A 19793-nucleotide genomic window follows, 5' to 3' on the forward strand; every position below is an offset into this window, starting at 1 on the left:
TTGGACGGGATGTCGGGCGCTTGAGAGACAGTAGAAGGCGGTCCAGGTGAGAGAGCAGTGACGGTACAGTCGGTGAGAGAAGACAAAGTAGCAAGCGATATGCCTGCAGGAAGAACTTGTGGTGACAAGCTGAAGTTGAGGACAGGGAGGTAGGTGCTATTCTTGGTGACGCTCACGATGAGGTGCGGAAGAACAACATTGCGAGAGAGAACGACATCGGCGAGTGGGCAGGCAAGATAATCCCCATCAGGAACCGCAGGAAATGGTGACATAGGCAGATAAACGGCAGAGTCAGGGGGCAGGCGAGCGTACTCGGCGGAGCGAAGGCGGGGCGTGGAGCTTGAGGGTGTGTCGGCTGAGCTGAGAGGCAGGTCCAATCGTAGAAGGCCGCTGGAGCAGTCGATAAGGGCAGAGTGAGCGGTTAGAAAGTCTAGACCAAGGATCCCATTGTGAGGGCAGTGTTCGAGGACGGTGAACAAAACTGGGATGTTATGACCGGCAAGAGTGACGCGGGCAGTGCACAAGCCAGTGACGGCAGCAGTGCTGCCATCGGCAACGCGAACGGTGGGCGAAGCGGCAGGGGTCTGAACTTTTTTGAGGCGACGGCAAAAGGATGAGCTAAGAACCGAGACTTGGGCACCAGTGTCAATGAGGGCAGAAACAGGAACACCGTCCACAAAAACGTCGAGCAGATTACAGGGCGAAGGTTGGGTCAGTAGAGGATTTTCAGGTCGGGGCACCAATGCAGCATCACCTCCGGGAGCTGCACTGGCTAGTTTCCCGCGAAGCGGCCTGCAGAGGACGGTGAGTAACTGCGGTGCGGAAGAGGTGAGCGGGAACGGTGGGCTGTCGGAGAGGGAGAGCGGCTGGTTCTGCGAGGAGGCGGTGTGGACTCGGCGCTGGGTGGGTCATTCCGAGGCGTGAAGCGACGGGGTCCATAGTCATAACGGCGGTCGACGTAGGGCAAAGGTCGGGGAGGTGCGGACCAACGGCTGCGGCAGTGGCGAGAGATGTGGCCTACGCGCGAGCACGTAAAGCAGATCGGCCGGTCGTCAGGAGTACGCCACTCATCGGGATTGCGGTACCTTGTGTAACTTGGGACGAAGGTGTTGCGGGCCGTAGCAGTAGCGACCACGGGAGAGATGGGGCTCGCACTCCGTGGTTCGACGGGACGATGGCTGGAGGGCATGCCCAAGTTGGCGACCTCCTGGCGGACGACAGCTTGAATAAGGGATATTGTGGCCAGGGTGTTGTCCGACAAGGGCGCGTTGGTCGTAACAGGAGCCAGGGCCTCCAGTTCACGGCGCACGATGCGAGTCACGTTGTCGGGGTTTGAAGGCTGCCTCAGTGTCGGCAGATCCTCGCACGTGGAACTGGCAGCGGTGTTAGGCAGGCGATCAAAGCGGTGTGCAATGCGCCGGTGCTTGGCCTGCTCGAAGCGTCGACACACCTGCAGAACGGAGTCAACCGTAGAGCAGTCCCGGCATAGAAGAAGGTGGAAGGCATCGTCGGCAATGCCTTTAAGAATGTGGCCTACCTTATCGTCCTCGGTCATGTTGGGATCGACCTTTCGGCACAGTGCCAAGACGTCTTGGATGTACGTAATATATGATTCGGTGGCCGTTTGGGCGCGAGCTGAAAGTTCTTTTTTGGCAGCAAGCTGACGGCCAACTGGTTTCCCAAACAGGTCGCGCAGCTTCTGCTTGCAGGCATCCCACGTGGCAATCTCTTCTTCGTGGGTTTCGAACCACACGCGTGCGGTGCCGGCAAGATAAAATATCACATTGGCCAGCATCAGCGTGGCGTCCCACCTGTTGTGCTGGCTAACACGCTCATAGAGCGAGAGCCAGTCCTCGACATCCACGCCATCTGTACCGCAGAATGTGCCCGGGTCGCGAGGGTGGGCTACGACGACAGTTGGCGTGGCAGGCGCAGACGGAGGGGCCGGGTCGGTAGTCATCTCGCCCGTTCGGCCCGTCGTCTCGTCGGCTCGTCGGGTCGTCGGCATGTCGGCTCGAACCCGCGACCTCCACCAAAAGATGTTACGGGGATGTTACGGCGGTAAGTCTGTGTTGGCGGCTGCTCTGAGATGGCCAGCACTCAGCTCAGACACCGAGGGCCCAGCTACCAACTGTCAACGTCGTCGTCGTTCAGCGCACCGCCACTTCTTCGTTCACGGTCCATCGGTAACAATATGTTCACGCGAACTTAAGAGCTTTAGGCTGCAGGACAAACCAGGATACCGGCGGCAAGCATTCTGCTCCAGATACGGTCCTTATCAGTGCCAAATCTGAAATAATTTGCCTTTCTAAAACACCTCGTTTCAATTGTGCTGTGCTTTCACTTTTACGCAATCATTTAGATCGTGCGTTTTCCAAATTAGTTTTCACTGAAGCAGACACACCGAACAAGTTGTGTGCATACCAAATTTACACGCCTACGGGTTCCGTCTTTTCTGGTGCGTAGGTTTGACAAGCGAGTGGAATCCATACAAGTTTCTGTGGTATGCTGATTAAAGAGAGATTAATTCCTTCTGAGCCAATGTATGCCGGCACACAGAATGGGTTGGCATCGTTTGCTCCAAGCCCAGACAGTCGTCCCCCTTCTATTCGCGAACTTTGTGAAAGGCGCTGGGCTTTCATTTTAACTTTGCTCTTCCTTGGTCTTGTATTGGCTCACACTCGGAGAGCGAACTCGATGGCGAAAACAGGAAGAAAAGAATCAGGGATGTCTGTAGTGGGTTTCCCGAAATAGACTGCGGGAAAGCAGTCCTGCTTTTGTGGATGCTTCTCCTTGCTGGTTCTAAAGGCTTAGAGACAATGGTGTATAACCTCTTCCCTGAAAGCCGAGTTCTGGCTGCGTACAGTGGTACTGGATGAGGAGAGCGACAATACTGGGGAAGCTTTTAATGGTCCCATGGCAGAATCAAGCGGCGAGCAGCTCTGCAAGCGGTCGTCCGGACTCATCATGAAGTGTTTTTTGTGTTTATCCGCTGGCGACAGTATTTAAACTGAGGTTGAACTCGGGTTACCTTGAATATGCCACAAGGAGGACTTGAATGTTGCAGCACAAGGTGTTAGTCACAGCTTAGAAAATTGCACAGGAAATTGCACAAAACTATGCTCACCTGTGCGAGTGCTTAGCACACGCTAATGTTCTGATGCGAGATTCCTTAATGTTTTTCTAGTTTTTCCGCGCACTTTCCGCGCAGGTTTCGCCCCAAAAAACATCTCTAATATTTTGTCATTATTTGGGATTATTAAAATTATTAAAATATTTGTGATTAAGAAATACGAGAAAAATTATCTATTTGCTTTATTATTACAGCACTTTTAATGGGAGTAATTATTTACCTTGAATGAACTGTTCACACGAATTCATTCGTAAACAATGGCCTAGAATGCTGTGTTAAAGCTGGTATCTTTGAGACAAAATATTGGTCTCAAGGCTCAGTTTCTCGCGGGCTTTCGGATGTATCTGGGAAGAACACACTGCATACTGTCAAGCGGAAGTCCCATAACGGCAGAGTATTATTTATGTTTGTATGTCCAGCTAGCGCCAGCCAATGCAGGAAGGAGGGAATATAATACGATAAGGGACGGGCTACTCATAAACGAACTTGAACGTACATTTCGACTTTAATCTAGACTTTTAGCGTTTCTTGCTGCCATAAAGTAGTGATAATTTTGCCTTTTTTATTCTTTCTTTTTAACCGAATAATAGCGGCTTCCTGACAACGTGCGGCAGCTCGGCTGCAAATCGAAGTAGCGATAATAAACCCACTATGTTATGTTCGAGGCTCATCTTTATTATCTAACCCTCCTTCCTTCGCTGGAGGAACTCCGCTTTCACGCAGTAACCCAACTTCTGGCAGACGAAACAGTGGACGTAACAGTTGAATGGTGTCTGAGGAAAATAATTTGGCATATTAGGAGCTGGCGCAACACAAACGAACCCCCCTAGAAACAAATTATTTTTTGAAGGTGCTGCATCAAGGGTGTGACTGCACGCTAGAAGAAAAACAAGGATATGGGAAAGGCCTCCTCCGTAGCAACGTTATGTGCTTGGTCGGTGTCAGTCGATGCGAATATATCGACGTCGGTAGTCAGCCATTAATGCGATAAAAAGTCAAGAGCCAAAGTTAGGAAAGAGATGAATGGCGCAGAAAAAAAAGAAACAATTTCTTCGTTCCCTTTCTTCCAAAAAATCAGGGCCATCACCGCATCAATTAAGGCGCCGATGTTGGCGAATCGGCTTGAATTCATGGTAAGAACAGCGTGGGAAGAACAGATGACCAACGAAGGAACACACACACACACAATACAAACACTGTATTGTGTGTGCGTTGAAGTCGGAAGCCCTCGGTCCTTACGCCACGCATAAAAAGAAAAAGGAAGCAAAGTTTTTGCACGCTTTCAAAGAGTCCCTCGTTTTTCACAGAATCCTGCATTCTTCGCAGTCTAGCTGACGTCACAATGGCGCTTGCAAAAGCACTCCAAAAACGCGTCACAGGGGATAATGGATGTTCCTTCCACTGACGCGAACACCGCCAACCATCCAACCATTCCAACGTGGTACGCGCTCCTCAATAAATCCCTAAGTGCTCGTGTGCGCAATAGACGTCACACTTTTATCCCTCAGTAACGTTGCACTGCGTGACACCACACATTTATACCTGAATTAGGTTACACTTTTGCACACAAATGACGTCACACACTTGTACGCCATTGACACCATGCCTGGGTACGACAGAGTGTGCACAGACAGCCCAGACTTTTTGTGCAGCTCCAGCATATTAACTCAATAGCGTCAAGGACGCGTTGTCGCAGAAAATCCGGCGTTGTCGCCGTCACCGTCAGCATCGTTTGCCTGTGAGTGAAACAGGTTAAAAAATTTTAGATTGACGTCATATTTCTACGCGAGGTTGCTGAAACGAAAGGAATGTGTTTGAGCCAAAAATAAAATTCGTGTAATTTGAGTTTTGGCTAGAGTAGAACCGTGGGCCTCAGGATTTCAAGGCGGGCACGCTACCCTTAGTCCACGAGTTCTTTTTCTTTCGTGGTATTTATTTACACACACACACACACACACACACACACACACACACACACACACACACACACGCACACACACACACACACACACACGCACACACACACACACACACACACACACACACACACACACACACACACACACACACACACACACACACGCACACACACACACACGCGCGCGCACACGCGCACGCACGCACGCACACACACACGCGCGCACGCGCACGCACACACACACGCACACTCACGCGCACACGCGCACACACGCACACACGCACGCACGCGCACGCACGCGCGCACGCACACACGCACACACGCGCACACGCGCACACACACACGCACGCACACACACGCGCGCGCGCACGCGCGCACGCACGCACGGACGCACGCACGCATGCGCGCACACACACACGCACGCACACACGCGTGCACACAAGTGTGTGTGTATACACAACCACAAACAGAAAAAGCTATTTACAGAGCACCTAGGTAAGCACTGCGTGACACAAATATGATAGAAAACATATTAGAGCTAAAAGGCCGGTAAGGATATACAGCGCTTCAGGACAGGAAACCAATCCGGTAAAAAGTCCAATTCTTTGTAAATGTCTTTTACCTGCAGCAACAGTCGGCTAAAATGAATTCTGGGTGAAACAACAGGTTCAACGTTGCGATCTTGCATGCGCGTTTTCCACAGGCTATGAAGTCCAATGAGAAGAATCATATCATAGGGTTTCGAGTCAGGTTGGGAAACAACAAGGTAGCGCACACTGTAGAAATTTAGGAGGAAATGTTTCTGTAGCGTGCTCTGCAAAACATCCCAAAACAAGATCGCGTCTTTGGAGTCTATAAAAAAAAATTGAGCCCATGCGGCGTGATAACCTTTTCAGGCCTGTTTATGCAGGAGGACTGGGCCTAGAGCACCTGTATGTGAGACAGTTGGTCGCACGTTTCTTCTTTTTTCGTGATTGTTCCCATCCGATGTTTAGAGCATTCTTGCAGGTTAACATCATGATTCTACTTCCGAACTGAGTAATATCTTGCAATTTTACAGAACGCCCCCGTTTACTAGTCTTCATGCAAGAAGTTTATGCCTCCGTGCGTTTTTTCACAATTCGGTTTTCAAATGAGTACTTATATTATGTTTCGCGCAAAAATCTGTACAGGGATTTGATATCGACACTCTTCCCGCCCCCACTGTATCGTTCTGTCTACTTCGGTCTCGTGGGTCATGATGTTTTAAAGCGAGTGCGTAAAATGCCAATTTCTCCTTGCACCAAAACAGTTTTCTATAAATTACACACACACACACCGAAACTCTACCTGTCAACACGTGGCTCGATAGGAAAAACATTTTTGTGTCTTCTGTAAACTGTCGCTTGTGCAATGTGCCTGAAACAATTAGTCCACGAGTTCTCGTTAGGTTAAGCTTAATAACGACGGAGTTAAAGATTAGAATTTGATATTTCACTTAATGAACTGTCTCAGAGACATGTTCTGGTGCGTACATGAGTACATGTACACCTTACATGAGTAAGACTAGGATTAAGCCTCCACCCAGTTTTTCTGCCCTGTGGCAAAGTAAATTTAAAAATAAGAACGCTTCCCTCGATGCCCTGAACAAGAAAATAATATTTCGAATGCAGTTTTGTAAATAGAAATCTGTCACAGGTTATTTTTCATTAAAACTATTCTGCTATATTGACTGTGTTTGTTTCGTGTGCTCTACTGCGGCCCTGGTACTATTATGTATACACTTCACCCTCAGAATCAAGAGGGGTGTTCTGAATACCGGAATGAAATGGTACAGAAAACTCAGTGAGCAACGTGGGCCTTTCGCAACCAGGACTGCAGTGCTGTGAGCGTGGAAGAACTTTTTATACTCTTGAAAGTGCAAGATGCCGGTCGTCCAGAGGTGAGGTCGTGAGAGGATTGCGTTTATACAGCATATGCTAATGCTTTATCATCCCTTTATTTGAACATTAAGCATGCTTGGGTAGCATGGCTTGCCAGGCTTAATTAGCTAGCTTTTTAGAAGAGACAGCACAGATGCCTTTGTTGCGTCATGCATACTCTGCCGACGTTTTTGTTTTTTGTTTTTTTTTTGCAGTTGTTTCTCATTATGTCTTTGAAGTACCACGCGGTAGAACAAGTACAGCGCATGCGTGCCTTAGTTAGCTGGTTTAGATGGCCAAGGAGAAGACGAATGAAATATTGCAACAGAAGGGGCCGAGACGATGGTAGCTGCAGAAACGCGGTGAAACGAAAACAGAAAGAAGAACGAAAGAACGAACGGCTCAGAAAAAGACAAGGAACAGGAGGGCGGCAATAGAAAGAGAAAATGAGAACAAGATTAGCGTACACGGTCGCACTTGAGGCGAAGCTTAAAGCCGACTTTGCCGGCATCGGCGAACTCACTGTCCTTGCTTAAAAACGGGCAGCAAATACGGGCCATCCGCGAAGCCTCTAACATCTGTATATAAAAATTAAACAGAGGCACCTGCAACGCCTAATCGATGCAGCAAAGATATTGCAGCTCAAAAGAATTACAAAATGCCCTAATATTTTTCCACCTTTTTCTCTCTCTTTTGTAGAGGCACTGTCTGATTAGAACGACGTTTCGGTTGATATTCTGAGAAACGTTAGCTTTGACGACCTATGTTTCTCTCTTCTAAGACTCTTTATGTCGGAACTCACAGTGCCACTAGAGTTCCACTGGGAACTGTGATTGCGTCGCCTTGAGTACCATAGCCAGTTCAGTGTTTTATTGTATTTGAGCTCCCGCTTCTATCCAGAACCTGCTAAGCCACGCAATAAAACAGATAATAACGTAATGCGCAGGTCAGCTTCGAATCATTGAGGAACCCAGCGGGATTTAGGTGCTTACTCAGGCCGCAATGAAGGCATTTTCTGATGTAATCAACGAATTTTTTCATAGGAGCCGGAAGGGGGGGGGGGGGGGGGGTCGGAAACGCAGAAATTGTAATAATTTGGAAGATGCGTTTATATCGTACCAACATGCAGGTACACGTAGCACTTTTCAGTATTTATTTCTCCTTGGGCTGTAGAGCTTATTCAGAATAGCGCTACGTCGCTCATGCTTTGAGCCGTTACCTTTTGGTCCTCCAGCTGCTAGCTGTTACAACTAATTGAAGGTAAGTTTTGAGCAGAGAGAAGCGGATCAAATATAATGGCTCAGAACCCATTCGATGGGTCTACATGGGTCTGGGTTTAACTGGCATAATATCACACGAAAACAGCGCAAACTTCACAAAGGACGCCGAAACGGGAGACGACACACAGGAGCTGACGCAGGCGCCTGTGTCTCGTCTCCCGTTTCGGCGTCTATGTGTCGTCTCCCCTTTCTGCGTCCTTCTTGAAGTTTGCGCTGTTTTCGTGTCATGGGAAAACAACTAGCTCGCGATGTGTTCTTCATGGCATAATGTGCTGGTTTGGGAAAAGGGTGGCCGGAATTCGGAAGTGTGCATTCTGCAAGGTCCTTTTCAAAGCTATGCCCTATCGTAGCCCTACTGAAAGCCTGCTCTGTAAGCCTATGTGCGCGTACACTGACATGCAGGCACGAATTGTCTAACCTCGTTCGCTTCACTAACAGTTGTCGTAGTTCACCGTTTCTTTCTTACAACAGCGCTTCAAATTTAAATACGCTATCTGTTTGAAGCCTTCGCGCATCTGCCTGAAAGCCGTACATGTTTCCTGATATATAGCTTATATAGAAAACCTCACAGTTTGTCTAATTTTCGGCAATGGAAGATCGGTGTCTGAAGGCATAATCGTGAATTTTACCTTGCTTCTTGAAGTCCTTAATGCCAATGTAGTACTTGCACCGAAAATGTAGTGACGTGCAATGCGCTTAGTTGACATTGGGTTATATTGTTATTCAGACCTACTTATTACTCATACCGGTTCGTGCACCCCTTATGACCAACCTCATCAAGGATGGTAGAATTAAAGATACGATGAATTGGATTGTGTAATATATAAGAAGCTAGTTCGACAGTCCTTTTTCGTGTAATGAATCTACCATGCTGTATGGCGACGTTCGTGAGCGCTCATTCATTTATTTGCAAAGCATCTTGCACCCAAATATTTCGACGGGTTATTTGGTGCTTTCAAGGTGGCTGGGAGACGCTATTTTGTATTTGTAAGGCTGTGTTTTGCGCTAGCACGGGTACAAAACACGAAAATTTAGTATGCAACAAGATTAGAGCAACCGGCACCTCTGTTAAACAATCTTGTAGTTCATCGAACCGAAATTGAGGCCTTTAAGAGTAATTAAGTGGCACAGAAAAATCCAGCGTGCTAAACAAATTGGTATAGTTGACATCACCTTCGAAGAGCTCCTGGTTGATCTCGCAGCGCCCCCTAAGCGCGGCCTTTTCAATATCTTTCTCCGCAGAGAAAAAGACTTCATCGCAAGTCTCGTCTCTTGAGCGTGTGCAGCCGCGGTCTAGACGAGGAGGCTTCAGCCTTCCTGAAAGAGCAGCTCAAGGAACCGCCATGCCGGGTACCAGCCAGGCGCCTTCACTGTCGGCCCTGCAGCCTCCCCACGACGAAGGCAGTCACCAGGATGGCCACCCGGCCAAGGACCACTACCGGGTGGTGGTGCTCGGCGCAGCCCGGGTGGGCAAGACGGCCATTGTGCACCAGTTCCTCTATGACGACTTCCCTGCTGACTACTTCGCCACCGTCGAAGAGGTAAGCTGCTACCTCTCAACTCTCTTCAACACCACGGGTCCGTACGTGAGAGAGTTTGAAGACAGGGTTTATTTATTTCCCATTGCATATTTCAGCAATTTGCGATATGATTAGATGTGTAGACATTTTTTTTTGCTTCCGTAAAAAAAGAGGTCAATTTGTATTGAACGTTCTTTTGTTCTTCAGCATTACTGGTGTAGCTGCATAATATTTGGACTTAACAACCGACTTTCTGTGGAGCTTACAGGCGAGAAGCGGAGTACTCCTTTCCTTGGTATCACCATATAGATGAAGGGTTAGAGAAGAGAAAAAGCAGTAAATAAACACGACAGTAAATGAGGAGCGCCCTGAATTAACGACGCCATTTGCTGATCAGTTTAGAGGTCGGCATCCGTCATCCAATTTTTGCTAAAGGCCCATCCTGGTGGAATAGTCAATTTGGCTTTCTTTATTTAGACCCAGATTTATTGAGACTGAAGGGAGAGGAAGGGAGTCCGGTTTGAAGCCTGTCTGGTAGCACATATCCCTGAAAAGGGCAGTCACTTATTTGCAGTGGTATTTCCTACAAACAACACATTCATAACACCACATCACTGATCCATTTCGCAATCGGGTTTCCATGCAGCTTCAATTAAGATACATCAAGAGCGCACAGTACTATGTGGCAAACGTCCGAGTGTGCTGCATAAGATTTCGAACATGCCAAGTACATCTATCCAGCACACAAACTTCGCTAAGTTATACGATGGACGTCCGTCTTTACTACGCTCGCTTGCAGAAACGGGCTGTAAAAGTGAAACATGTCCCGTCTGCTGAAAACTGCGCTTTGAAATTTATACGCTCTTCGCCTTGACCACCCGTCTTTATTTGATGTGACACTTAGAACCCCGGGCTCCCTTCTCCGCCGTCGACTTGATTACATTCTCCTTTTAACCCTAGTGCATGACTGCTGCCCGAAACTGGGTCGCCAGCCGCTGCCCCATCTGTTCGGGACAGCGTATGCCTCTTGGTTTTGTATATGCTTGCTTGTTTCTGATGCAGCGGTAGGATGGCAACGTTTTTATTCCCGGAAGGTAACTCTTTTATCTTCTCTTCAGGCCCGAGAAACAGAATTAAAGTAGCGGAGCACGCGCTCCTTGGAGCAGACGGTGATAAGAAAATACGACCCAACGGCCTGTACATTTCTAGAGGGGTTTCTAGGAAAGTTTGATGGCATTGTTTTTATCGGCTCACGACTGACACTCGGGGAGGCCACTGGAGCGGCGGCACACGTGCGCACGTGTTTCCCAGAACTTCTCTGGCCTTGTTTTTGTTTCCACTTAGTCAGGAAGGGTGTAAGAAAAAAACGTCCCCGGAAAAAACATCTCCGGGACATACATCCACGGAAAAAAGGGCCCTGAAAAAAAGGTCCCCTGAGGAAGCACCATCTAGGAAAGTATGTCCCCAAGTGAAGAAAAAAATTTCTTCCGGAGCCCACTTGAAAGAAAATTGCCCTCTTTATTAGATTCTTCTTTGGATTTATGCAAGCATAAAGTATTTTGTAGTACCAGACGGCGCCATGGTCATGCAGTCCAGGTCATGCAAAGGAAAAGCACTTCCGCAGGTGACTTCGCTCAAGCGCCGATCGATCCAGAGACGCACTTGCTCAGGACCATCTGTTCGTTGTTTAGTCGCTTCCGTGCCGACATCTGTAATCGTTGTAGCTTGCAATGTTACAGCTTCTCAAGAAGAAACACAGTCCAAGCCTTGATATCACGGTGAAGAAATGTAGCTGGAAGCAAAGAAATACACCAAAGACACAAATACATGGAAGCTAAATCCACGAATGATGATGTAACATAAAATCAGTGAAATGTGATGACATTAAAGGAAATGAGTTGCTGGCTGAAAACTAATACAATTTAGCTTGTATTTAGTTTGTGTATCAGGATGTCCTTCTGATTATGTGTTTTGTTGCAAACCTTCCAAGCGTTGAGCGATAAACCATTGCCACACTCGCGTTGCTCTGGCCATGCCGTTGCGTTTACGAATCGGTGACTCGTTCCACCGGCAAGCAACTTGTATCCGCCTCAAGCGAGCCGTACATGCATGCGAGTCGCAAGCATGGTAGTTGCATGCCTGTACACATGCGAGGCGGCCGGATGCTCAAATTACGGCGGCTTACGATACGTTTCATGTCACCCATTTGGGGACACTTTTTTCCTACTTCACAAATCGGGACGTTTTTTCCGGGGGTGTATGTTTCGGGGACATTTTTTCCGGGGACATATCTTCCGGGGGCGTTTTTTCTGGGGAGATTTTTTCCGGCTCCCGGTCAGGCCAACTGAAATGAGATATAATATCATCTCGTCCTATGCAATGTGTAGAAATTCATCGTCTCAGACATAAAATCAGGAAAGAATTACGAAAAAAAGAACGGAAGCTGGGAATCCCCATTGTTATCGAAAGGCCTAAGAATCATGGCGCTTTTTCGGCCCCTTCGCATCGGCAGTGCCGCGAGGCACATACGTGACGTCCTTCACAATTCCTTTAAAAATATCACAGAAGCGAAGTCACACCGGCGCAGCCTACTTCATACACTTGTTAGGCCTATGCCTGCGAACACTTGCAGTTACACACAAACGCACGCAGGCACGCACGCACGCACGCACGCACGCATGCATGTATGCAACGCACGAAGGCACGAACACACACACACACGCGCGCGCGCAGGCATGGACACGGACACTCGCACACGCACACACAGACGTGCGCTTGCGTGCATGGCCATGCACATTACTCAAAACACAGAGCTGCGGTCACATGCGCGAACACGAACCGAGTGCACTAAAAAGAATGCACTGACGTGGCCGCCGCAGTAAATGGCGCTGCCGAAAAATATTTCAAAGCTTCCGGCTCTCCAAGGGCGATAATGAAAACCCGGTCGATTTCGTATGTCAACACGGATTGTTGCGCGTCCTTGGCCCCCTAACAAGCAGGGAAGTCGTTGCAGTGGTCGTTGCTGCCGAGAGGGCTGAAGCGGATTTCCGGGTAAAAAAAAAAAATATTCCACTGAACCGTGATACCAGGTATGCGCAGAATCACTACAGCTGTGTGGTCTCACGTAATAAAAAAGGAAAAAAACGACGGGGACTATTAACTGAGCTACTCGACATTGTAGAATATGGCTCAAAATATGCCGCTAAGGAACCGGGAAGATAAGTGAAAGAAATGTTCACTGAAATGCTATCTAAGGTAGCCTGCAGCATTGCAGCCTGTGGCTTGAAAACTTTGTCGCTCATAAAACAATGGCATTGAAATTTGAAGAAATTCCACAATTTCAACAGAAAAAGAAACGTTTCATCCCAACATTGACATGCTGACGATGGCGACACTATTTCTTGCAAGTACACGGCGCACCCCGCAGTAAGAAGCACTACTATTTCCAAGCTATACACACGTAGCAGTAAATGTGAATATAAGAACTAACTTTACCCCAGTTTTTGAATTTCTCAGAACAGCATTCAGCACTTCGCCTGCTTAAAGATTCCGCTACGAAATATTTACTGAAGTGGTATTTGTGTTTCCTCAAGTGGTATTTGTGTTTCAAAATTTCTTTTAAATTTTCTCTAAGTGCCTTTCATGTTCATTTTTTGCCGTCATTTTCATCTAAATATTACGTTTTTTTCCCCTCTCTTTGCCCATTTTACATCTCTTTAGTTTTTTCCCACACGTGTTTTTTTTGCCATTGTACTTTTTCTTTTCTGAAACTTAACAATCTCCATTTTTTGACTTTTGTGTTTTTATTGCAGTTATTGCTGCATTATTTCTTTTATTGTTTCGGCAACACGCTTACTTTTGTTTATGTTCAGGACGTTGAATTTGTTCCTTGTGGCGGCCATCAACTTAATCCCGATGTCCATAACTCTAGCATTAATTTCAGTTTGCCGGGAATGTTTTTGTCATCTTGCGTCGCTACACACTGCCGGCCACAGCCAGGACGTGCCTTGTGCGCCAGAGTTAATCCCAATTTATAATACCCGCCTTCGGCGAATTTCGCCCGCCCGCTCGTTCGAGGTGCGCACCTCATACTTTTGAGAGGATTAATGTCAAGTGCCTTGAAGCGCATGTTATTTATGAAATGATTAAAAGCGATCATTCTTTTTCTCCATTTCGAAAGCACGAAAACACAAGCGGAGTAACGGATCTTTTGATGTCAGATTGGTTTTGAACGCTTTTGTCTCTTACACACTTCGTTCCTTTTAACCGGATTTGCGCACAGTCACGTCTCAAAATATTGTTCCTAACTAAATACCTTAGGTGGATGTTTGCAGTTTCGACTTTGCAGCAATTCGGGAATGAAATGGAGCTTGTTAAGCGTCGAAAAACACTCGCGGCAATGGGAAACAAATCTAACATATAACATAATTTGATTTGATTTTGATTTTATGGGGTTTAACGTCCCAGAGCGACTCAGGCTATGAGAGACGCCGTAGTGAAGGCCTCCGGAAATTTCTACCACCTGGGGTTCTTCAACGGGCACTGAAATCGCACAGTACACGGGCCTCTAGCATTTCGCCTCCATCGGAATGCGACCGCCGCGGCCGGGATCAAACCCGCGTCTTTCGGGTCAGCAGCCGAGCACCATAACCACTGAGCAACCGCGGCGGCCCAAAATAACCTAATTTCAGCTCAATAGGAACCCCTGTCTAATAGTGTTTGATGAAATCAAGTATTTTTTACAAGGCAATGTACAAGTGTTATGCGTCCAGTTTAATTTAAAAAAAAATGGTTTGGGTCATTATTTTACAAAGTTCATATTTCTCCTAAGAGACTAGAGAACATTAATCGTAGAGAAGTACTCTTTTCTGCAAGAAAGCAGATCACAAAAGGTAAAAAAAAAGTCAAATTCGTTTGCTTCGACTGCGAAGCAGCGTCTCTGAAGCATCGCTTTAAAAAGATGTTATAAATATTCAATATTATGACTCAATACTTCATTTTATTTTTCTATTTTAGAAACCACTCATTTGTTCTCGAATTTTCAGGTTCCTGACTTGAAAGCTAAATTTCAAAATCCGCAAAGGGCACGCCACCTCGCTTTCTTCCGAAGATAATAATATCCTTACAAGACGATTTTACGCTTCCAAGTCCCAACAACCTGCATTCTTTTTGTCGGGCGCGCTAGGTTTTCTACAATGGATTAAACAGGACTTCTTTCGTGACGCCACATTCTGAGCAAAGGCTCTGCTGAAGAGTTCCCGGCGCTGGAGGATAGACGACACGAAATAAGATGTAAGCTGTCAGACAGGGAACGTTCCTAGAGTAACAAACGAAATGAAGCTGCTGCGGAATTCATCCAGGCGCCAGACGTCAAGGTTGAGCGGGAAAAAAAGCGACGAGACACTACGACCTTCAAACCGTGCGAACGCGAAGTTCAGGTTTCTCTTCTTTCTTGCCTTGCTTTTTTTCTGTTTTTTTTTTAGTGCTTGTGTTGCGACAGCCAATTGAGACAGAAGTGCAGTGCGTTCGATCAGGGTGTTGCCTTCTGGACTGTAATGAAGCCTTAATAAGTTAATCTTCTTTAATTTCTGTCTTTAGCTCTCGGCGTGGCAGACGGAATTTGTGTATATGACTGTTTCTTTCATGGCAACAGCTGTGCCTTTTGTGAACGGAAGGACAGCATGTGTTCAATTAGAAGAGCTCATTAAGGAAAAGAGCACGTTTTCATGCATGTACGAAAAGCATATTTTAGAGAAAGAGAGAAATGAGAGATGAATGGAGAGAGCGACCTTGAAAAACTAATCCAAGCGTAGCGTGGCGGTGCTTGTACGAACTGCAAGAAATTAAGAATCCTAAAGTAATCCTTCCCCTCTCCCACTTGTTTGTGAGGACGGCTTGGAACACGAGACTACTGCTAAGGACGTCTGTAGCTGAAAAGAAGAGCAATTGCGCACATAGATGAAAATTGAGACCAGCGATGCATAAGATGTGATTGAATGATGTTCTACTAAGTCTTGTTAACTTCTACTGTTCATTGGCGTAGAGTGAACGTCTATTTTCCGCAGCGATTTCTTGAGTTTAAGAGATGTTGCAAAGGGCCCTTATGCCGCTATTTTTAAAGACAAGCATTCGACAACAAAATGCACATACAACATCTAAATTCTGGGTGGTACTACTGCAGCAATATGTAGTACCTTCTGATTTCATTTGTCGTTAGGGGAGTATTTGAACGCATTTATTTTCCTCCTGTTGAACCTTAACGTCTCGTCTTTACCATTTGTTTTTGCCGTCTACTTGCAAGTTGGCCTGAGTCACATAAATAAATCTTTAATTACGCGTCTATATATGCCGTGTGCACTACACTCTGACATGTATACGAGCGCGCACAAACACAAGCACAAAAACACACAGCAGAGATGCGCATCTGCTTTAGATAGAAACCTATATTTGCCGCCGCGGTGGCTCAGTGGCTATGGTGCTCGGCTGCTGACCCAAAGGACGCGGGTTCGATCCCGGCCGCGGCGGCTGGAATTTCTTTGGAGGAGAAATTCTAGAGGCCCGTGTACTGTGCGATGTCAGTGCACGTTAAAGAACCCCAGGTGCTCGAAATTTCCGGAGCCCTCCACTACGGCGTCTCTCATGGCCTTAGTCGCTTTGGGACGTTAAACCCCATAAACCAAACCAAACCAGAAACCTATATTTCACGACCGAAGCTGCGAAAGCCGGGCCATCGCTGAAGCCGTGAAATTCTCGTTGAATAAATAAATAAATATTGCGGCGACTGCGATTCGAATCCGCGGCGGCGAGAGCACATCAAGCTTCATTGGCGACTGCACGAGAGCACTGTGCTATCGCCGCAGCAGATCACGCCTCGTGTTAAACTGTAACACACTATCGAATTGTGCATTTCACACCATATTCTTAATGAACTTGAGCAGTGCCAAAATATGTATCCACTCTTGAGCTTTGATGTCGGCTTACAACGTTGGAGACAGTTTGAGGCGTGACTGCCTTCAGGCGTGACTGTTAGGCAATGACATCATGAACACTTGCACACTACAGATCATTGTAATTTCGCCTACTACATTTCTCAAGATGATGCTTTTACCGTTTCCAGGTGTAACAAAGAGCGTTGATCAGAACATACATTTTGTTTCCGATCGACTAGTACTTGGTGAAGTTGAAGCGTACCGTCTTGAACATACGCGATAGAATAGACACCCATAATTTAATCAGATTTTAGGCTTTTTGAATCTCAAGATGCAATTAAATTCTTATCCAGCATGACGTGCAAGAGCTTTCGGAGGTGCGGAATATTGATTTTAGTTCACTTGACCCGAACTCTAAGCAAAACCCTCAGAATTTTGCGTGAGGGCTGTAGTGTCTTTTGTGGCAATAAATAGCGCTTAACTAAGTGACCCGTAAAATGGCTCAGTGGCTTTGGCGCACGATTGCTGAGCTGAAAGTGGAGGTATTGAACCCTGACTGTTCTTGCTGAATTTTCGTGCAGGTGAAATGTAAAAATGACTCAGTGCTTCCCGCTTACTGCACCTTAAGGAACCTAAGGTGGCTAAAATAATTCTACAGCCTCCTTTAACGTTTCCTCCAAAGCCAAAGTTCAGCTTCAAGAGATTAAGCCGTGGGTAGCACTACCAATACTAACCAAGTAGTAATCAGTCAATCAAATACACAACCACATAACTGGGCCCAATGTTTTTCTTTTTTGTTTGTTTCCGCAGTTCCACACGGGCGAGTACGAAGTGAACGGCACCTCGCTGACCCTGGACATCGTGGACACGAGCGGCAGCTATCCGTTCCCGGCCATGCGTTTGCTGGCCATCTCCACAGCGGACGCCTTCGTAATTGTCTACGCAGTTGACGACCCGGAGTCGTTCGAAGAGGCGCGTCGCATCCGAGACCAGATCGTCGAGCAGCGGTCAGCCAGGGCTCCCGTGGTTGTTGTTGGCAACAAATGCGACTTGCCCAACACCACGCGCCGCGTGAGGCGCGAGGTGGCCGAGACCATCATCTCCATCGACTGGGAGCACGCGTTCGTCGAGTCCTCTGCCAAAGAAAACATCAACATTCTGAACATCTTCAAAGAGCTCCTGGTTAAGGCTAAGGTCCCGTACGACCTAAACACATCCGTGGTGAACAAGCGGCGCCGCTCCCTGCCCGTGTACCCGACCAGCCCTACTATCAAGGACAAGGCGCTGCTCAAGAGGAACAGCTGTGCCGTTTCGTAGCTGAGTCATGACACCCATTAGCCTTCCTCTTTGCTCGTGGACTTCAGCCGCCTGCAGGCCAGCGATTGGGATGTCCATGTAACCTGTGTACATAGCCGATGCAATAGTAAACAATAGTTGTAGTGATTTGTCATGGAGAGTGCTGGTGAACACGTCGCGTTCAAGAACTGCTCGTTCTGCAGACCGGGATCCTTTTTATTAAAAATAAGCGGCGTTGGTGGCGCCGTATTAAAAACGCAACAGATGGGGTTGTATAGTGGAAAACAGTTGCTCTATATAGCCGCTTCTGAGTGATTCATGTCAGGACACTATGTCAACTGTAGCCGATAAAGAAGTAATTGTGAGCGCAGTCAAGGTACCTTCGCTGTTACTTAGCTAGCCTAGACTAACTACGCGCATCCTGCATTGTTTCTTCGGAGCAAACACCTTTGCTGAACGGTTTGGAAGCATTGCAGCTGTGAGTTAGCTTTGCCATTCTTGCGAAGCAAAGCACTCTTCGTTTCCAGCTCTTGCAAGCCCCAAAACACTGGTCGGAGGAGGGCAAGATTGGGGCGTGCCCCACCAGGGTGAGCCACGTGATTGGGGTGAGCCACGTGGATGAGAAGCGCCTAAGGCCAGCACGACGTTGCGCTGGTATTCCGCGCAAAATCACCGTAAACCTGGATCACGGTGTAAGAAGTGACCTGGATTGACACATGTGATCTGTGCAGTGGCGCCACGGTTCATCCACCCTGAAAGGACAGCGAGGTACCAGCGCCAGTTTCATCGATCGAGAAAACTGTGAAGTGAGGGCGAGAGAAGTGGGACATGCGCAGTCCATTCTAACTGATTTAATTGTTTTCAGTTTTAGTTCTCTGCCCTTTATGGCACCCATGTTTCTCAGGACAGAGTGAGAATCACACAAGCGTATCTGTAAGTGCGCTTAGGACAAAAAAAATGACACGCATGAAAAAAAATAAGGCATATGTGAGGTTTTGTTTACTTATAGCAGAGGTAAAAATCTTGCGTCGTCTATGACTCTCGTCCTCGCTTTTGCTTGCTTTACTTTTACTTGCTTTACTAGAATAATTTTTCCTCTCGAGGGCAACAATTCGCGAAGGCCAAGAATGGCTCCTCCAGGAGCCGCGCTCTTGGCAAAATATGCTGAGCACACACGGTAGTTTTGGCGTTTGAGAACAAAAAATGAAGAAAAAACGATGAATGCTTTTTATCGATTGTTTTCTACCCCTTTACCCCTAGTTCTATATAAGCTTCATAGCTTCCCTCTTTTCTTTAGCTTACCTGTTGAACGTATCTTGCCTGCAGAACTATAATGTTCACCCTCATGATACTTGTATTTCCCTATATTTACCTGCACTAGGCTATCCAACAATTTACACGACTTATCTTGCCTTTATCGCGATACAAAGAGCGAGATGTCCAAGTATTATTCTTCAACTTGAGATCTCTACGTCCTCTGGTTAGACTAGTAAGGTCAAGACATACTGTGCGTACAAAAAAAAATATTACCCGCTCTTGAATGAGCAATTGACCTCTCCTCGCATACTATTCTTCTAGCTACAGATAACTATTTCTACTTCACGGGCTAAAATTATCTCTCAGAGCTGAAAAAAATTTATTGCCAGGCTCGAAAAACAAACCTTGTGGGAAGCGCAACTTATATTCTGAACTCATTCTAGCTGTAACTAGTTGATGTCTCTTTTTTGAATATTTCACAGATAATTCCAGTAGCTAAAACGAAATGAATAAACAAAACAATAATGCTGGTACTGTTAAAAGATCGTCTTATTAGTGC

The 19793-nt window shown here is 46.9% G+C and overlaps 2 protein-coding genes across 2 annotated transcripts; one reads left to right on the top strand and one right to left on the bottom strand.

Annotated features, from left to right (window-relative positions):
• Positions 1-719: 719 nt before the first annotated feature.
• Positions 720-2181, bottom strand: LOC149348171 (uncharacterized). Its single transcript, XM_089585757.1, has one exon. The coding sequence runs from the start codon at positions 2006-2008 to the stop codon at positions 773-775; it is 1236 nt and encodes a 411-aa protein (XP_089441883.1). The 5' UTR covers positions 2009-2181; the 3' UTR covers positions 720-772.
• Positions 2182-9480: 7299 nt separating this feature from the next.
• Positions 9481-18074, top strand: LOC149348172 (GTP-binding protein Rhes-like). Its single transcript, XM_089585759.1, has 2 exons — positions 9481-9773; positions 17492-18074. The coding sequence occupies exons 1-2, from the start codon at positions 9576-9578 to the stop codon at positions 17996-17998; spliced, it is 705 nt and encodes a 234-aa protein (XP_089441885.1). The 5' UTR covers positions 9481-9575; the 3' UTR covers positions 17999-18074.
• Positions 18075-19793: the final 1719 nt, after the last annotated feature.

Source organism: Amblyomma mixtum, chromosome 4 (genome assembly GCF_055824585.1).
Source record: "Amblyomma mixtum isolate Tamu chromosome 4, ASM5582458v1, whole genome shotgun sequence".
NCBI lineage: Eukaryota > Metazoa > Arthropoda > Arachnida > Ixodida > Ixodidae > Amblyomma > Amblyomma mixtum.